We start from the raw sequence: 15,578 nt of genomic DNA, 5'->3' as shown, positions 1-15,578 counted from the left end.
CCTGCTGCTTTGCTTAAGAAAACTTGGGAAGGGGGGGGGGAGAGAAGAGAGAGGTTTTTAAAGGCTGGTTTTTTAGAAATTGCGCTCCAGTGGTTCCTTGCTTTCCCTGAAGGAGGCATTATTGCTGAGCCCAGGGCACCTGGATCTGCCGGCAAGGACCAGCGCAGTTCTCCCAGGTGGATGGCCAAGAAGACATCTGCAGGCTGACGACTCTGGTCTTTGCTCCCTCCAGAAACTCTCCAAAGAGAGGCAGATAGATAGATAGATAGATAGATAGATAGATAGATAGATAGATATCGGGATACATCTACATTTTTTCTCTTCTTTCCCTCGCTCTCTCCTGGCGTCACATCTTGAGTGGAAGAATGGTTGCAGAAGTCCAAGCGGTTATTTTTGGCCTGGGATGCTTGCTCCTTTATTTAACTCTGGAAACCGATGCCGGTAAGTGAACTGCGATGGAAAGGCTTAAACAAAAATGATAGAAAGGTCCAGGTGAACGGATGGGGAGGCGGAGGATCTGTTGGCTGAAGGAGGCTGTGTGGTGCAGTGGTTAGAGCGCCAGCCAAGGACCTGGCAGAGACCAGGGTTTGAATCCCTACCTGTTTATGAAGTTCACTGGGTCACCTGAGGGGGGGGGTCCAGTCACAGTCCCTCTCAGCCTGACTTACCTCGCAGGGTTGCTGTGAGGATTAAATAGGGAGAGGGAACCATGTCAGCTACCTTGGGGATGGATGCAATAAATAAATAATAATAAATAAATAAACCTGGGCATTCAGCGTGTCAATTTTGACTGCGCAAATATTGTTAAGATGTTTAGATTTGCGTCTGTTATGAGATTTGCATCTAGCAAAGGGAGATAAAGTCAGGAAGAGGTGGCTTGACCTGTTTCTATAATATTCCTGCAGCACAATGATCGACTGGGGGTGCCTCTGATGCGAGACCCGTTTGGATGTTCTTCCTGGGACCCCTTTCCTTTTTGTTGAGGCTTGTGCTAGGGAGATTCTCTGGGCAGATTGTGCCCTATTTGAGCCACGTGCATGTGACTTTTTTTGCTCACCTTTGCAACAGGGCCGTCAGGAGCGCACCAACCACCCTGAGTCAGATCTCATGCAACCGGATTCAATCAAATTGCTCTTTCCCTCTCAATCTCGGCTCCAAATTTGTAGCAGAGGTGACGCTGTTGCAATGATGAATGGGGGAATGTCTCTAGAGCAGGCATAGGCAAACTCCGGCCCTCCAGATGTTTGGGACTACAATTCCCATCATCCCTGACCACTGGTCCTGTTAGCTAGGGATGATGGGAATTGTAGTCCCAAACATCTGGAGGGCCGGAACTTGCCTATGCCTGCTCTAGAGCATGGGTAGGCAAACTAAGGCCCCGGGGGCCGGATCTGGCCCAATCGCCTTCTCACTCACCTCACAGAGTGTTTGTAGTGGGGGAGGAGGGGAAAAGGAGATTGTTAGCTGCTTTGAGATTCCTTAGGATAGTGATAAAGCGGGATATCAAATCCAAACTCTTCTTCTCTTCTTCTTCTTCTTCTAAATCTGGCCCGCGGACGGTCCGGGAATCAGCGCGTTTTTACATGAATAGAATGTGTGCTTTTATTTAAAATGCATCTCTGGGTTATTTGTGGGGCATAGAAATTCGTTCATATTTTTTTTCAAAATATAGTCCGGCAACCCCACATGCTCTGAGGGACAGTGGACCGGCCCACGGCTGAAAAAGGTTGCTGACCCCTGTTTTAGGGTCATTCTACCTCCTGATTAGGGACGTGGGTGGTGCTGTGGGTTAAACCACAGAGCCTAGGACCTGCCGATCAGAAGGTTGGCGGTTCGAATCCCCACGACGGAGTGAGCTCCCTTTGCTCGGTCCCTGCTCCTGCCCACCTAGCAGTTTGAAAGCACGTCAAAGTGCAAGTAGATAAATAGGTACCACTATGGCGGTAAGGTAAACGGCGTTTCCGTGCGCTGCTCTGGTTCGCCAGAAGCGGCTTAGTCCTGCTGGCCACATGACCCGGAAGCTGTACGCCGGCTCCCTCGGCCCGTAAAGCGAGATGAGCGCCACAACCCCAGAGTCGTCCGCGACTGGACCTAATGGTCAGGGGTCCCTTTACCCTTTACCTTTACCTCCTGGTTGCTTTTCCCCTCCCCACTTTGAACACGACACCCTCATGTTTTGATTTCCAGATCCGGATGTCTCCTGCGTATTTAACAGCAAGAAGTACAAGGCGGGAGAGAGCTGGCACCCTTACCTGGAGCCGCAAGGAGTGATGTACTGCATCAGGTGCACCTGCTCTGAGGTACCTTGCGAAGTCCTTAAATGACTTGGCAGCAGGATCTCCAGATGATATATTTTGAGCGACGATGACCTGAGCAGCCATCGCCATCAATAATACGTATATGCTGCTTAATGTGCCAAATCCCTAAGCGGTTTGCGTAAAGCACAGTAAAATAATTTTTAAAAATGAAAGTGTATAGGCGATACAACATTTTAAACCAAAAAAATACCAAGAAATGTATCTGTGGTTTTAAGCAACAGCAGAAGTTTGAAGAAAGCAGGGAGGGAGTGACGCAGTACTCAAGGATATTTCATGTTTGATGTGAGACCAGTGCCGGATTTGGGTTTGATGAGGCCCTAAGCTACTGAAGGTAATGGGGCCCTTTACATGTCCAGCTGTCCTTTGTCAACAACAAATTGTCACTGCTTTTTGTGTTGAATATATGCTATGTGGTAATTTATGGACCTAATAGGTATCTAAAGCCATTTGCACATATTGCCATGCAACCTGTCCATGCACATAACAAAATATGCATTTTATCAAAGTAATTGTTGAACTGAAACCAGTGATATTTTAGGGAGCAGGCTAGCAGGCGGGGCCCCTGACTTACCTCATAGGAGCCTACACAACACAAAACACTGTTGCCGTATGTAGGTTTTATTTTATGTGTTTTTTATCTTATATTTTAGGGACGCGGGTGGCGCTGTGGGTTAAACCACAGAGCCTGGGACTTGCCGATCAGAAGGTTGGCGGTTCGAATCCCCGCGACGGGGTGAGCTCCCGTTGCTCTGTCCCAGCTCCAGCCAACCTAGCAGTTCAAAAGCACGTCAAAGTGCAAGTAGATAAATAGGTACCGCTCTGGAGGGAAGGTAAACGGCGTTTCCGTGTGCTGCTCTGGTTTGCCAGAAGCGGCTTAGTCATGCTGGCCACATGACCTGGAAGCTGTACGCTGGCTCCCTCGGCCAATAAAGCGAGATGAGTGCCGTAACCCCAGAGTCGGTCACGACTGGACCTAATAGTCAGGGGTCCCTTTACCTTTACCTTATATTTTGGAAATGTACATCCAGTTTTTTCCCCTTTATATTTTCTGTGGGCCCCAAAGAGAGTGGGGCCCTAAGCTATAGCTTGTTTAGCTAATACGTAAATCCAGCACTGTGTGAGATGATGGGGTAAGGATTGGCAGGCGTCTGCTCTGTGTTATCTGCCTTGTGGCTACAGTCAGTGATTTCAGCTCGGCTGAGGTGACCATTGCCCAGCAGTGATTTCAGCTTGTGGAAGCTAGCCAGGTCTGCATACCTAGCCTAGCATCCCATCCTCATCACCAGTGAAGTATAGGTGGGTTCCCACGAGGCAAGACACAGCGAGAACAGCAAGAGCCTTCATTGAACTACATAACTGGGAAACGGGGGCGAAGCAACTGCTTATATACATTCCTGAAAACCTGGGCCACTCCCACTCCCAACGTGATTGGCTGTCTAAACTTCTAAACTGCGAATCACGACTCAAAAGTTCGAGGGCCAATGGCAGAGGCCCAAATCCTGAAATGTTCTGTGATTGGACATCATGTATCAAATCAGAACACAGGAGCTCATCAGAATTCTCAGCCTAGACTCAAGCTCAGGCAAACTCAGACCACTGAATACAGAACAGGTTTGGCTGTCTATCGATCTATTAATTGATTCTAAGTTTTAATTTATATATTTTAAACTGTTGCTATATCTGTATTGTCCCTGTTATACCTAATTGCAAATTCAAATATATCCCTATCGTGTTTTTTGACTTCCTTGATATTGTATGTGGGCTGGAACTGGTCTGTGACCGAAATAATAAAATTCAATTCAATTGAGTGATTGATTGATCTATCTGGATAAACGTTGACCAGTCAAACAAAGGAAATGAAAAGGCATGGAGCTGTTTAAAGACTTTCGCTTCACTAAGAATTGTGTTCTTGAAAAAAGCTGAGGCTTCCAGGTCAGAGAGCAGAACTGGTGGGGATTTGTTCTGACGATAGATATTGAGCCAATAATTCAACCTCACTGATTATTCCCTTTTCCATGCAGGATACCAATGTCAGCTGCTCCCAAATCCAGTGCCCGCCTCTTCAGTGTCCGAATCCCATCAGCGACCCACACCAGTGCTGTCCTAAGTGCCCAGGTAAGTGGATTTGAATGCCCCTCCCTGACAGCACACAAATAGTTTATACATATCTATATCCTGCTATTTATAGCAGTGCCCCCCTTCCCCAGAAATGTACGTGTGAATGCATTGGTGGGAAATATCCTCATATGGGGCAGGGGGGAGGAGACAAAATTGCTGGAAAAAAAGTGTCCAGTAAAAGGCTGATGACTTTTCATGACTTTTCAACATGCAAACTGATGCAGAAATGTGGAGAATCATCAAATCGTAGGACTGGAATAAGTTCGGCCCCCGAAAATGAACTTAATATTTTTTTTAAAGTGAGGAAATAAAGCAGGCACATTTTTACCAAGCAAGATAATGTGACTTCAGTCGCAATCTCTTCTACTCAAAGATAGGGATATGGGATTAAAACAGTGTCTTGTGAGCACTTTGCCAATGTTATTTTTCAGATAAAGGTAAAGGTAAAGGGACCCCTGACCATTAGGTCCAGTTGTGACCGACTCTGGGGTTGTGACGCTCATCTCGCTTTACTGGCCGAGGGAGCCGGTGTACAGCTTCCGGGTCATGTGGCCAGCATGACTAAGCCGCTTCTTGTGAACCAGAACAGCGCACGGAAACGCCGTTTACCTTCCCGCCGGAGCGGTACCTATTTATCTCCTTGCACTTTGATGTGCTTTTGAACTGCTACGTTGGCAGGAGCAGGGACCGAGCAATGGGAGCTCACCCTGTCGCGGGGATTCGAACCGCCGACCTTCTGATCGGCAAGTCCTAGGCTCTGTGGTTTAACCCACAGCGCCACCTGCGTCCCTGCATATTTTTCAGATAGCCTCCATTAATTGTAGCATTTGGTGAAAGCTGGGAGAGAAGCCCAGCCTTCTGAATTTTGGGGGTGGATTTCTGGACAACTTCCCAAACTGCATCTGGATTCTGGCACAAAACTATAGGCTTCACCCTGGCACAACGTCACTAGGCTTTGCTACCAACGTTTCTTTTTCAATTTCCTTTTTTAAATTTAGTAGGAAGTCTTCTATCATCACCACCTGGGTTAAGAGGGGAATTTGCTGATATCAGTTTTCCTTTATATTTCACCCACATCTCAGTGATATTTCTTAATCAGGGATTTTCAATATTCTGCCACCATTGCCTGCTTGGCTTGAAAAAAAATATATTCGCTAACTTCTCCCTCATTTCCTGTGTACAGTGGACCCTTGGGTTATGTACCACTCTGGATACGTAATCTTTGGGTTGCAAAAGCGGCAAACCTAGAAGTGTATTCTTCCGGGTTTCGCCACTCGCACATGCGCAGAAGTGCTGTATCGTGCCATGCGCATGTGCAGAAGTGGCACCTCTGGTTACAGATTTTTTGGGTGTGCATGGACCCCTGAAACGAATTAAATTCAGCGGCCAGAATATTGATTGCAAAGAATTGGAAGGGGGAGAAAATACCATCATTATTAGAATGGCAAAGCAAGCTCTGTGAGTTTGTGGAAATGGCAAAATTGGCCGCAATCATTAGAGGCTATTCAAATCAGAGAATAATTAAAGAGTGGGATGGAGTGAAGGAATACATGAAAAAATATGGTTTCGGAACTGGAATATTAATAAATAATGTGTAAAATGTGCAGGGTTAAGCAAGGAAATAATAAAAGAATCAACTGAATAATTATTAAACTACGCCAACACAACAAGATGGAAGAAGTTAAAAAAAAAATTGAGATCACATCACACATGGGTGAAGGGGAGTGGGGGGTATAGGGGAATTTATAAAAAATTCTAATATAATATTTCTAATTGCGTTGCATTTATATATAGCAAAGGGAAGTCTATAGCAATTAGGTATATTTTAATCTAGTCAACTACTGTATGGAATAGGCTTATGTTACAAAACGAATATGGATTTTGAATCTGAGGTTTGTAATTCTTTTTCGGTTTTGGAATAAAGTTTAAAAAGAAAATAAAAGAAAGAAAGAAATGAATTAAATTCATAATCAGAGGGTCCACTGTACCACTCTCTAACCATTCTATCTCTCCTTGCTCTGTTATCCCATCTAAGATATATCTTAACCGATTTGCTATATAATATAAATTTATGCTGGGGAGACAGAGTCCTCCTGTTTTCTGGGGTTTATGGCATCTTCTTTTTGTTAATTCTAGGTTTCTTATCCCCATTACAAAATGTATTGATCATACCAACATTTCTACAATCCCTTTCCAGCCTAGGGGCTTCTCTGTGTTGTGGGTAGTGTGGCTGTGAGTCCCTCTTTAGAGTAGACAGTCCTCTATTGCAGCAGCACCCAAACTTTTCCAGGCTGCTGCCCCCTTGGTCCCACAAACGCCTCTGCAGTGCCCCCTATCCTATAAAAAGCAATATTCGGAACAACGGTTCGCATGTCCCACTAAGGGAGATAACAACTCAATCAAATCCAAAGCAGCGGCAATTGATTGCACACTTACTCAAAATCCAATTTAAGCCATTTAGTTTAATTAACTCAACAGGATGGATGAACCTGATTCAGCGATTCTAGCTTTTCAAAATCAGATAGTCATTGACACCTCCAGCACTCCCTTGTTTTCCCCTTGGCTCTTAGCACCCACTAGGTGACTCCCCCACAGGGAGTGGTACCACCACCCACTGTGGAAACCACAGATCTATTGGGGGGCCTGTCTGGTCGAAGCCCAGTTTAAAGATGAAGGACTCTAAGAAGGGAGAGCAGGTGTGTGTGTGTGTGTGTGTGTGTGTGTGTGTTATGTACTGAGTTGAATAGGATCCAAAACGCAGCAGTCTGATTGGTCCTACAACAATAGGATCCAGAATGTAGCAGTCTGATTGGTCCTACAACAATAGGATCCAGAATGCAGCAGTCTGATTGGTCCACAGGAACCACCCAATCCAGCTCCAGGTGGAAGGGAATCTGCAACCTGATTGGCCTATAGGTGAATCCCGGAATTAGCCAGTCACGTGGGGCCCATTGTGTAAATAATGTATATAAAGCAGACATTCTGGGGGAACTTCCATTCCTCCTCACCACTAGGAGCTGAATAAAGAGCATGAAATCTACTCTCGACTCCGAGTATATTTCAGTGTGTAAAGCCATCTTGGTTTGTGTTAGCAACACCAAAGTGACCTCTCCGGGGCGCATACCTGGTGGTCTTGGGCTGCCCAGATGACAAGACTCCCCTCTCAACCTCGCTGCATGTTAAATTGATGTTTTAGGGGTTGTTTTTAAAAGTCTGGAACGGATTAATCCTTTTTGCATTACTTTCTATGGGAAAGCGCGCCTTGGTTTTGGAACGCTTTGGTTTTGGAACGGACTTCCGGAACGGATTAAGTTTGAGAACCAAGGTACCGCTGTACATAAAATTGCCGGAGGGTCATTACTTCTTATTGGGGCTTGCTTGCCTGCCAGAGATCATTACATGTGGTTTGCCACGGTTGGCCACTCCTGGAAAAATCGTTGCAGGGGGATGTAGGGAGAGAAAATGTTCTCGATCGTGTCTTCTTCTTCCTCTGCAGAACTGCTCACCCCGCCTGGGGTCCAGACGCCAGCCAATTCCTCCTGCCGCTACAACGGAACAGCCTACCGGCATGGCGACATCTTCACCCACAACGAGCTCTTCCCTTCCAGACAGTCAAATCAGTGCACCCAGTGCAGTTGCTCAGTAAGTGGCTTCGGGGAGCCGTTCTGGTCGCCTCTCCCCAAAACGGACGTTGAGGAGTTGGGAAAGGTTTGGAAGAAGGAAACCCAAATGATCAAATCTCACGGAACAGGGCAACCCGAGCTTGTATCAAAATTGAGGAGCTGCAATGTATGACAACAGGCCTGGGGAAAACGAAAGAAAGTATTTGCTTAGCACACACTAACATCAGGGTAGGGGCCTCGTGGGCATACGATACGATACGATACGATACGATACGATGATACGATAATCTTTATTGTCATTGTCCCATACAGAACAATGAAATTGAAAAAATCTACATAAGACATTCAAAACCAACAAGCCTGCTATCCCAGCTATCCCAACCTGGTTAGCCGCCGAAAAACTCTGATATCCCATTTTTAAATACAATATACTCCCATAGAGACTACCTTAAAAAGGTAAAGGGACCCCTGACCATTAGGTCTAGGCCGACTCTGGGGTTGCGGCGCTCATCTTGCTTTATTGGCTGAGGGAGCCGGCGTACAGCTTCCGGGTCATGTGGCCAGCAGGACTAAGCCGCTCCTGGCAAACCAGAGCAGCGCACGTGAGCGCCGTTTACTTTCCCGCCAGAGCGGTACCTATTTATCTACTTGCACTTTGACGTGCTTTCGAACTGCTAGGTTGGCAGGAGCAGGGACCGAGCAACGGGAGCTCACTCCATCGCGGGGATTCGAACTGCCGACCTTCTGATCGGCAAGTCCTAGGCTCTGTGGTTTAACCCACAGCGCCACCCACGTCCAGAGACTACCTTACCCTGCGTTTAAAACCAAATTCACATATGGATAGAAACTGTTTCTCAGGCGGCTAGTCCTAGTCTTTATAACCCTGGACCTTCTTCCAGAAGGCAGAAGCTGAAAGAGATCATAAGTGTGTACTACCCTGCGCTATCTCTGCAGCTTTCTTATGGTACCCGGAAGCATAGATTTGATCCACCTTACCTTGGAAACCCAGCTAGATGCGCGGGGTAGAAATAATAAATTATTATGATATGTTTATTATTGGAAAGGCAGGCGTGTACAGGCAGGAGCCTTTTCAATCATAAGCTGGGCACCCAAGCTCTGGGGAAACGGACGGTTAGACTACTGCAATGTGATGTAGCTGGGCCTGCCCTTGAAGACGGTTTGGAAATGTTAGCTAGCTCAAAGCACATCTGGTGGGGATGTGCTGCTATTGACGAAGTATCTGGATTTCTTGTGTTTTTCTCAGGAAGGCCACATTTACTGCGGCCTGGTGACCTGCCCAGAGGTGTTGTGTGCTTCTCCCGAAACCATGCCAGGCTCCTGCTGTCAAGTCTGCAGAGGTAATATAAGAACCATGATCCTCGCCACATCCCTCGCTCCTGCACCATGGACCTTTGGAGGGGTGGGAAAAACAGCCAGAGATCTTTTATTATTATTATTATTAAATTTTATTGAATACAAAAAAGAATATCAAATTAAAAAAAGAAATACAAAACAAATTTCATACATATAGACATAAATATGATTATTTATACATCTATAAAGCAATATTCAGAAAGAAAGAGAAGGAGAAAAGACTAGACAGAGAAAGAAAAAAGGAATAAAGGAATAAAAGAAAAAAGGATTTAAAATAGAAATTTAGAAAGTTCCAGATCTATGCTTGCATACTACTATATATTTCCATCTTGCAAGACATCAACCTTAATTAAAATGTTTTTAAAAGACTTCCACCATTTACACCAAGATCTTGTCTGCTGCCAAACACTGCCCTATGTTAACATTTCCTGGGTTGCCCTGAGAAGGAATTGGTTGTTTTTTTCTTTTTCTTTTCTTTTTCTTTTTTTATAATAATTTTTATTAAGTTTTCCATATTTAGTCACGTTTTATTACATAAATCTATAACCTTAAGCATTGCTCAAACAGAGCATCGACCTCCTTCCCTCCCTCTTTCTGACTTCCAAACATCTTTAAGTAAATCCTTAGCATTTCTATAACCACTTTTTAACCTTCTATCTTCTTTTAACATTTCACCTCATTATATGTAAAACAGCTCCTTATTTTAACATTATAAAATGAAACATTTGTACTAAGGTCAAAGCCTTCTGGGATATAATATGCAATGAATTAAAGAAGGTTTTTAAATATAATTTCAACAAAATACCAGAGGCATTTTTGTTAGGTTTAATTGGAGAGGAAATTCAGGAAAAAGATGTAAATTTGTTTATGTATGCCACAACGGCTGCAAGGATACTTCTGGCCCAGAAATGGAAGCAGCAGGAACTTCCTACGTTGGCAGTTAAAGATGGTGGAATACGTCAAGTTGGCAAAGCTGTTGGGACGAGACGAACTGTTTCAAAAGGACTGGAGCAAATTTATATTTTACATGAAAGAAAATTGTAAACATTTGAAAACGTTTTTAGGAATTGGTTGTTTTTCTAGCGCCATCTCAAGCTCCTTTGCTCTCCTCCTAGAGGAAGATTATTTTTCTGGGTGGCGCTGTGGGCTAAACCACAGAGCCTAGGACTTGCCGATCAGAAGGTCGGCGGTTCGAATCCCCACGACGGGGTGAGCTCCCATTACTTGGTCCCTGCTCCTGCCAACCTAGCAGTTCAAAAGCACGCCAAAGTGCAATAGATAAATAGGTACCGCTCCGGCGGTAAGGTAAACGGCGTTTCTGTGTGCTGCTCTGGTTCGCCCAAAGCGGATTAGTTCTGCTGGCCACATGACCCGGAAGCTGTACGCCAGCTCCCTCGGCCAGTAAAGTGAGATGAGCACCGCAACCCCAGAGTTGGCCACGACTGGACCTAATGGTCAGGGGTCCCTTTACCTTTACCCAGGAGCATCTGGAGCTGTTTTGCTGCCTGAGGCAGAGGTCTAGGGCAGCAGGCTAGTTTGGGGGCTGCAGGGCAGACCATGTGGCCCCCATTCCTAGCTCTATTCCAACACCACCCGAATTTACCGCCTGAGGCAGCTGCCTCCCTCTGCCTCATGGAAGGACCGGCCCTGCCTCTCCCCATCCCATCTGAACTCCTTGCGTTTGGTTATATAGGGCGGTAGAGGTAGGGATTCTGTGGCAGGGGTCAGCAAACTTTTTCAGCAGGGGTCCACTGTCCCTCAGACCTTGTGGGGGGCCGGACTATATTTTGAAGAAAAAAAATATGAACAAATTCCTATGCCCCACAAATAACCCAGAGATGCATTGTAAATAAAAGGATGCATTCTACTCATGTAAAAACACGCTGAATCCGCGGGCTGGATTTAGAAGGTGATTGGGTCGGATCCGGGCCCCGGGGCCTTAGTTTGCCTACCCATGGACTAGAGCAGGCATAGGCAAACACCAGCCCTCCAGATGTTTGGGACTAAAATTCCCATCACCCCTAGCTAACAGGACCACTGGTCAGGGATGATGGGAATTGTAGTCCCAAACATCTAGAGGGCCGGAGTCGATTCCTGGACCATCTGCAGGCCAGATTTAGAAGGTGATTGGGCCGGATCCAGCCCCCTGGCCTTAGTTTGCCTACCCATGTTCTATGGTTTCTTCAAGTTCTCTCCCTTAAGAAGTTTCTCTCTCCCTCTGTTTGATATAGTGAATAGTCACTTCCTTGGGAGTGAAGGGCAATAGGGTGTCATGACGGAGGGGTGTGTGTGGTCGACTGCGTTTCACCTCGGGGTACTCCTGTTAAGCCCAGAGATCCCAGATATTTGCTGCCCTCACAATTTGAAAGTTAACTTTCAACTGGGTTAACTCTATGCACACATAACGTTAACATTTGATATGCAGCAATCGCTTCTTAAAGAACTACACGTAAAACGTTTCAGACGGAAACATTCGTTATCTTTCAAACAGAAACAAGAAAGAAAACTTGATCAATTTAAAAAGGGCCACAAAAGTGCTTTCAGGCCAATAAGTGAAAAATGGGTGCGTGATGTTACAGGCACCAGCCAGTCCATGCTGTGCTCAGTGGCCATCTTAAAGCTGCAGATCCATTTTTTCTTTCTTTTTTTTAATAATATTTTTCATTAAATTTTAACATATAAATTATAGTACATACCACAAAACTTCATCTCTTATACAATCTTTTTTGGACTTCCATCAACTCCTCTGATGATCCACCGTTTTAACCACTTCTTATGCAATTCTTAAAATTATATTACCTTTAATTGTCTTCACTAACCAACCCCCCCTTCCTTTTTGCAATAATTCTAATAATACTCTTCACAAAACTTCTTGCAAACCTACAAACGTAGTCTGTTCATCACAAATACTTTTCAAATAGTCTGTAAATTTACTCCAGTCTTCCGTGAATTTATGGTCCCACCGGTTTCGAATCCTTCCTGTTAATTTATCCAGTTCTGCATAGTCCATTAATTTCATCCTCCATTCTTCTTTCGTCGGTAATTCTTCTTGCTTCCATTTTTGGGCCAATAATGTTCTTGCTGCTGTTGTTGTGTATAAGAACAGCTTACATTCCTTTCTATTTATATCACTTCCTACAATGCCCAGTAAAAATGCTTCTGGTTTCTTTAAAATGTATATTTCAACATTTTTAAAATCTCATTATATATCATCTCCCAGAAGCTTTTCAGTTTTTCACTTTACTTGCCACCACTCAAATAATGTTTTGGTCAGGTTAGGAATCTGAATAAACAGGACAGGCTAAACTGATGGACCAAGATGTATGCTTACTATGTGAAGCTCCCACCTAGATCTATGCTCTTTCTTTCCTCTTTGCAGATAATTCCTTTGAGAGGTTGATAGAAGAGCCCCAATTAAACAGAGGCGTCGTAAGTAAAGCTTTCAGTTTTTATTTCTTTAAAATGCACAATTCATTAAGAGGCATGTTCTTATGACATCGCTCACTAGCAGGTCGCCTTGCGTGCAGTGAACGTTACGGGTTCTCAGAATTTGCCGTGATAAAAGGTGACATAGAGAGAGTGGATAGAGGAGGGGTTTTTTTATAGATTTATAGGTTTTTTTATATAGATTCATAGAATTATAGAGCTGGAAGGGAGCCATCTAGTCTCTACAATGCAGGAATTCCAGCTGAAGAATCCCTCTCATAACACTGGAATTGAAGCTGCATTTTGGGAGATTCAGGGCAGATAAAAGAAAGGACTTCTTCACACAGCGCACAGTTGAACTATGGAACTCCTTGCTACATGAGGCAGCAATGGCAACCAACCTGGATGGCTTTAAAAAAGGATTAGACTAATTCACGGAGGAGGAGAGGGCTGTCGAAGGCTACTAGCCAGGATGATGATGATGATGATGATGATGATGATGATGATAATAATAATAATAAAATTATTTATATCCCGCCCTCCCCAGCTGAAGCTGGGCTCACAGCGGCTAACAACAGTAATATAATACAGCATTCTAAAATCAATTCATTATAAATTCAGTTCAAATCAAATTGATGGCAACCATTGGGCTAGAGTTCTGTGAGGATTGCCAAAGGAGGGGGTCAGGCTGTGCCTTGGCCAAAGGCCTGGCGGAACAGCTCTGTCTTGCAGGCCCTGCGGAAAGATGTCAGGTCCCGCAGGGCCCAAGTCTCTTGTGACAGAGCGTTCCACCAGATCGGGGCCACGGCCGAAAAAGCCCTGGCTCTGGTTGAGGCCAGCCTAACCTCCCTGTGGCCCGGGACCTCCAAGATGTTTTTATTTGAAGACTGTAAGGTCCTCCGTGGGACATACCAGGAGAGGCGGTCCCGTAGGTACGAGGGTCCTAGGCTGTATAGGGCTTTAAAGGTTAAAACCAGCACCTTAAACCTGATCCTGCACTCCACCGGGAGCCGGTGCAGCTGGTATAGCGCTGGGTGAATGTGATCCTGCAGCAAAGACCCCGTAAGGAGTCTCGCCACGGCATTCTGCACCCGCTGGAGTTTCTGGGTTAGCTTCAAGGGCAGCCCCACGTAGAGCGAGTTACAATAATCCAGTCTATAGGTGACTGTCGCGTGGATCACAGTGGCTCTGTGTGTCTCCACAGTCGGAGGCAGCAGTGCTTGTGAATCCCAGTTGCTGGATACCACAGGAGGGGAGAGTTGCTCTTGCGTTTGACTCCCTCTTGCGGGTTTCCTGCAGGCATCTGGCTGGCAACTGTGAGAACGGGATGCTGGACTAGATGGGCCGTTGATCTGATCTAGGAGGTTCTGCTTAGGTTCTTATTCAACTGATTTCCAGCACCGTCCCATTTACAGTCATACCTCGGGTTACAGACGCTTCAGGTTGTGTTTTTTTGGGTTACGGACCGCCGAAACCTGGAAATACCGGAACGGGTTACTTCCAGGTTTCGGCAGTTGTGCATGCGCAGAAGTGCTAAATCGCACTTTGCGCATGCTCAGAAACGTCAAATCACAACCCACGCGTGCGCAGACGTGGTGCTGTGGGTTGCGAACGCTGCGGGTTGCGAATGTGCATCCCACACGGATCACATTCGCAACCCGAGAGTCCACTGTATTTATTTATTTTTAATTGCAAACAAAAAGAAAGAAAGGACTTTGGCCTACATCCACAGTGATCCATTAATCCCAATCTAAAAATATATATCAGTATAGGCAGCCCATATATCACAATAGCTATCCAAATGAGATTGATGATTAGAAGGTATACAGTGGTACCTTGGTTCTCAAACTTAATCCGTTCCGGAAGTCCGTTCCAAAACCAAAAGTGTTCCAAAACCAAGGCGTAATTTCCCATAGAAAGTAATGCAAAATAGACTGATCCGTTCCAGACTTTTAAAAACAACCCCTGAAACAGCAATTTGGCATGAATTTTACTATCTAACGAGACCATTGGTCCATAAAATGAAAGCAATAAACAATGTGCTGCAGTCACACAATCAATCAATCAATCAATCAATCAGTCAGTCAATCAGTAGCTGAACTGGGTTCCACACAGTCACAAAAAAAGAAAGAAAAAGAGCCACAAAGATGCAAAATAAATAGCAAAAACAGACAGACCTCAGCGTAACACTCAAAGCGGAAGTGTGGCACTCAAATCGGAGCACGTTTGGCTTCCAAAAAAAGTTCGCAAAGCGGAACACTTACTTCTGGGTTTGCAGTTTTGGCTGCCAAGTTGTTTGAGTCCCAAGGTGTTTGAGAACTAAGGTACCACTGTACTGTGCTTTCAAATGTAGAATGTAGAAAGGTCAGCGAGATCTTCAGACCACCGAGTGACGGGCGGTGGATCTTTATCCTCCCAACCCTGAAACATAGCTATCAACGTTTTCCTTTTTTTAAGGGAAATTCCCTTATTCCGAATAGGATTCCTCGCAAGAAAAGGGAAAAGTTGACAGCTATGCCTTGGAATCTCTTTGCCTCCGTAAGGGCTCTCGGAATCCGCTTTCGTTGCCCCCCGTTAGTCCCCGCATCTCAGGAACTGTAACTCTAAAGAGCCTTTAACTGAATGAGACTAGAATTAGAGTTGGCTGAGACACCTGAGGGTCATCCAGCCTGACCCCATGCAATGAGATCGCCTGCTGAATTGACTGGGGATCTTTCCA

At 45.2% G+C, this 15,578-nt stretch overlaps 1 protein-coding gene across 1 annotated transcript in view; it reads left to right on the top strand.

Moving 5' to 3' along the window:
• Window positions 1-31: 31 nt before the first annotated feature.
• Window positions 32-15,578, top strand: part of CHRDL2 (chordin like 2) — a 34,469-nt gene continuing 18,922 nt past the window's right edge. Inside the window, exons 1-6 of the mRNA XM_081002247.1 lie at window positions 32-441; window positions 2,188-2,300; window positions 4,340-4,433; window positions 7,933-8,078; window positions 9,324-9,417; window positions 12,813-12,862. Coding sequence (XP_080858373.1) covers window positions 366-441; window positions 2,188-2,300; window positions 4,340-4,433; window positions 7,933-8,078; window positions 9,324-9,417; window positions 12,813-12,862 — 573 coding nt within the window. The 5' untranslated portion in view covers window positions 32-365. The remainder of the gene's footprint in view (window positions 442-2,187; window positions 2,301-4,339; window positions 4,434-7,932; window positions 8,079-9,323; window positions 9,418-12,812; window positions 12,863-15,578) is intronic.

This window comes from Podarcis pityusensis (genome assembly GCF_964106645.2).
Source record: "Podarcis pityusensis genome assembly, chromosome: 4".
NCBI classification, from domain to species: Eukaryota; Metazoa; Chordata; class Lepidosauria; order Squamata; family Lacertidae; genus Podarcis; species Podarcis pityusensis.
Note: the sequence above shows the minus strand (reverse complement) of the source record. Positions and strands in the feature narration are given on the sequence as shown.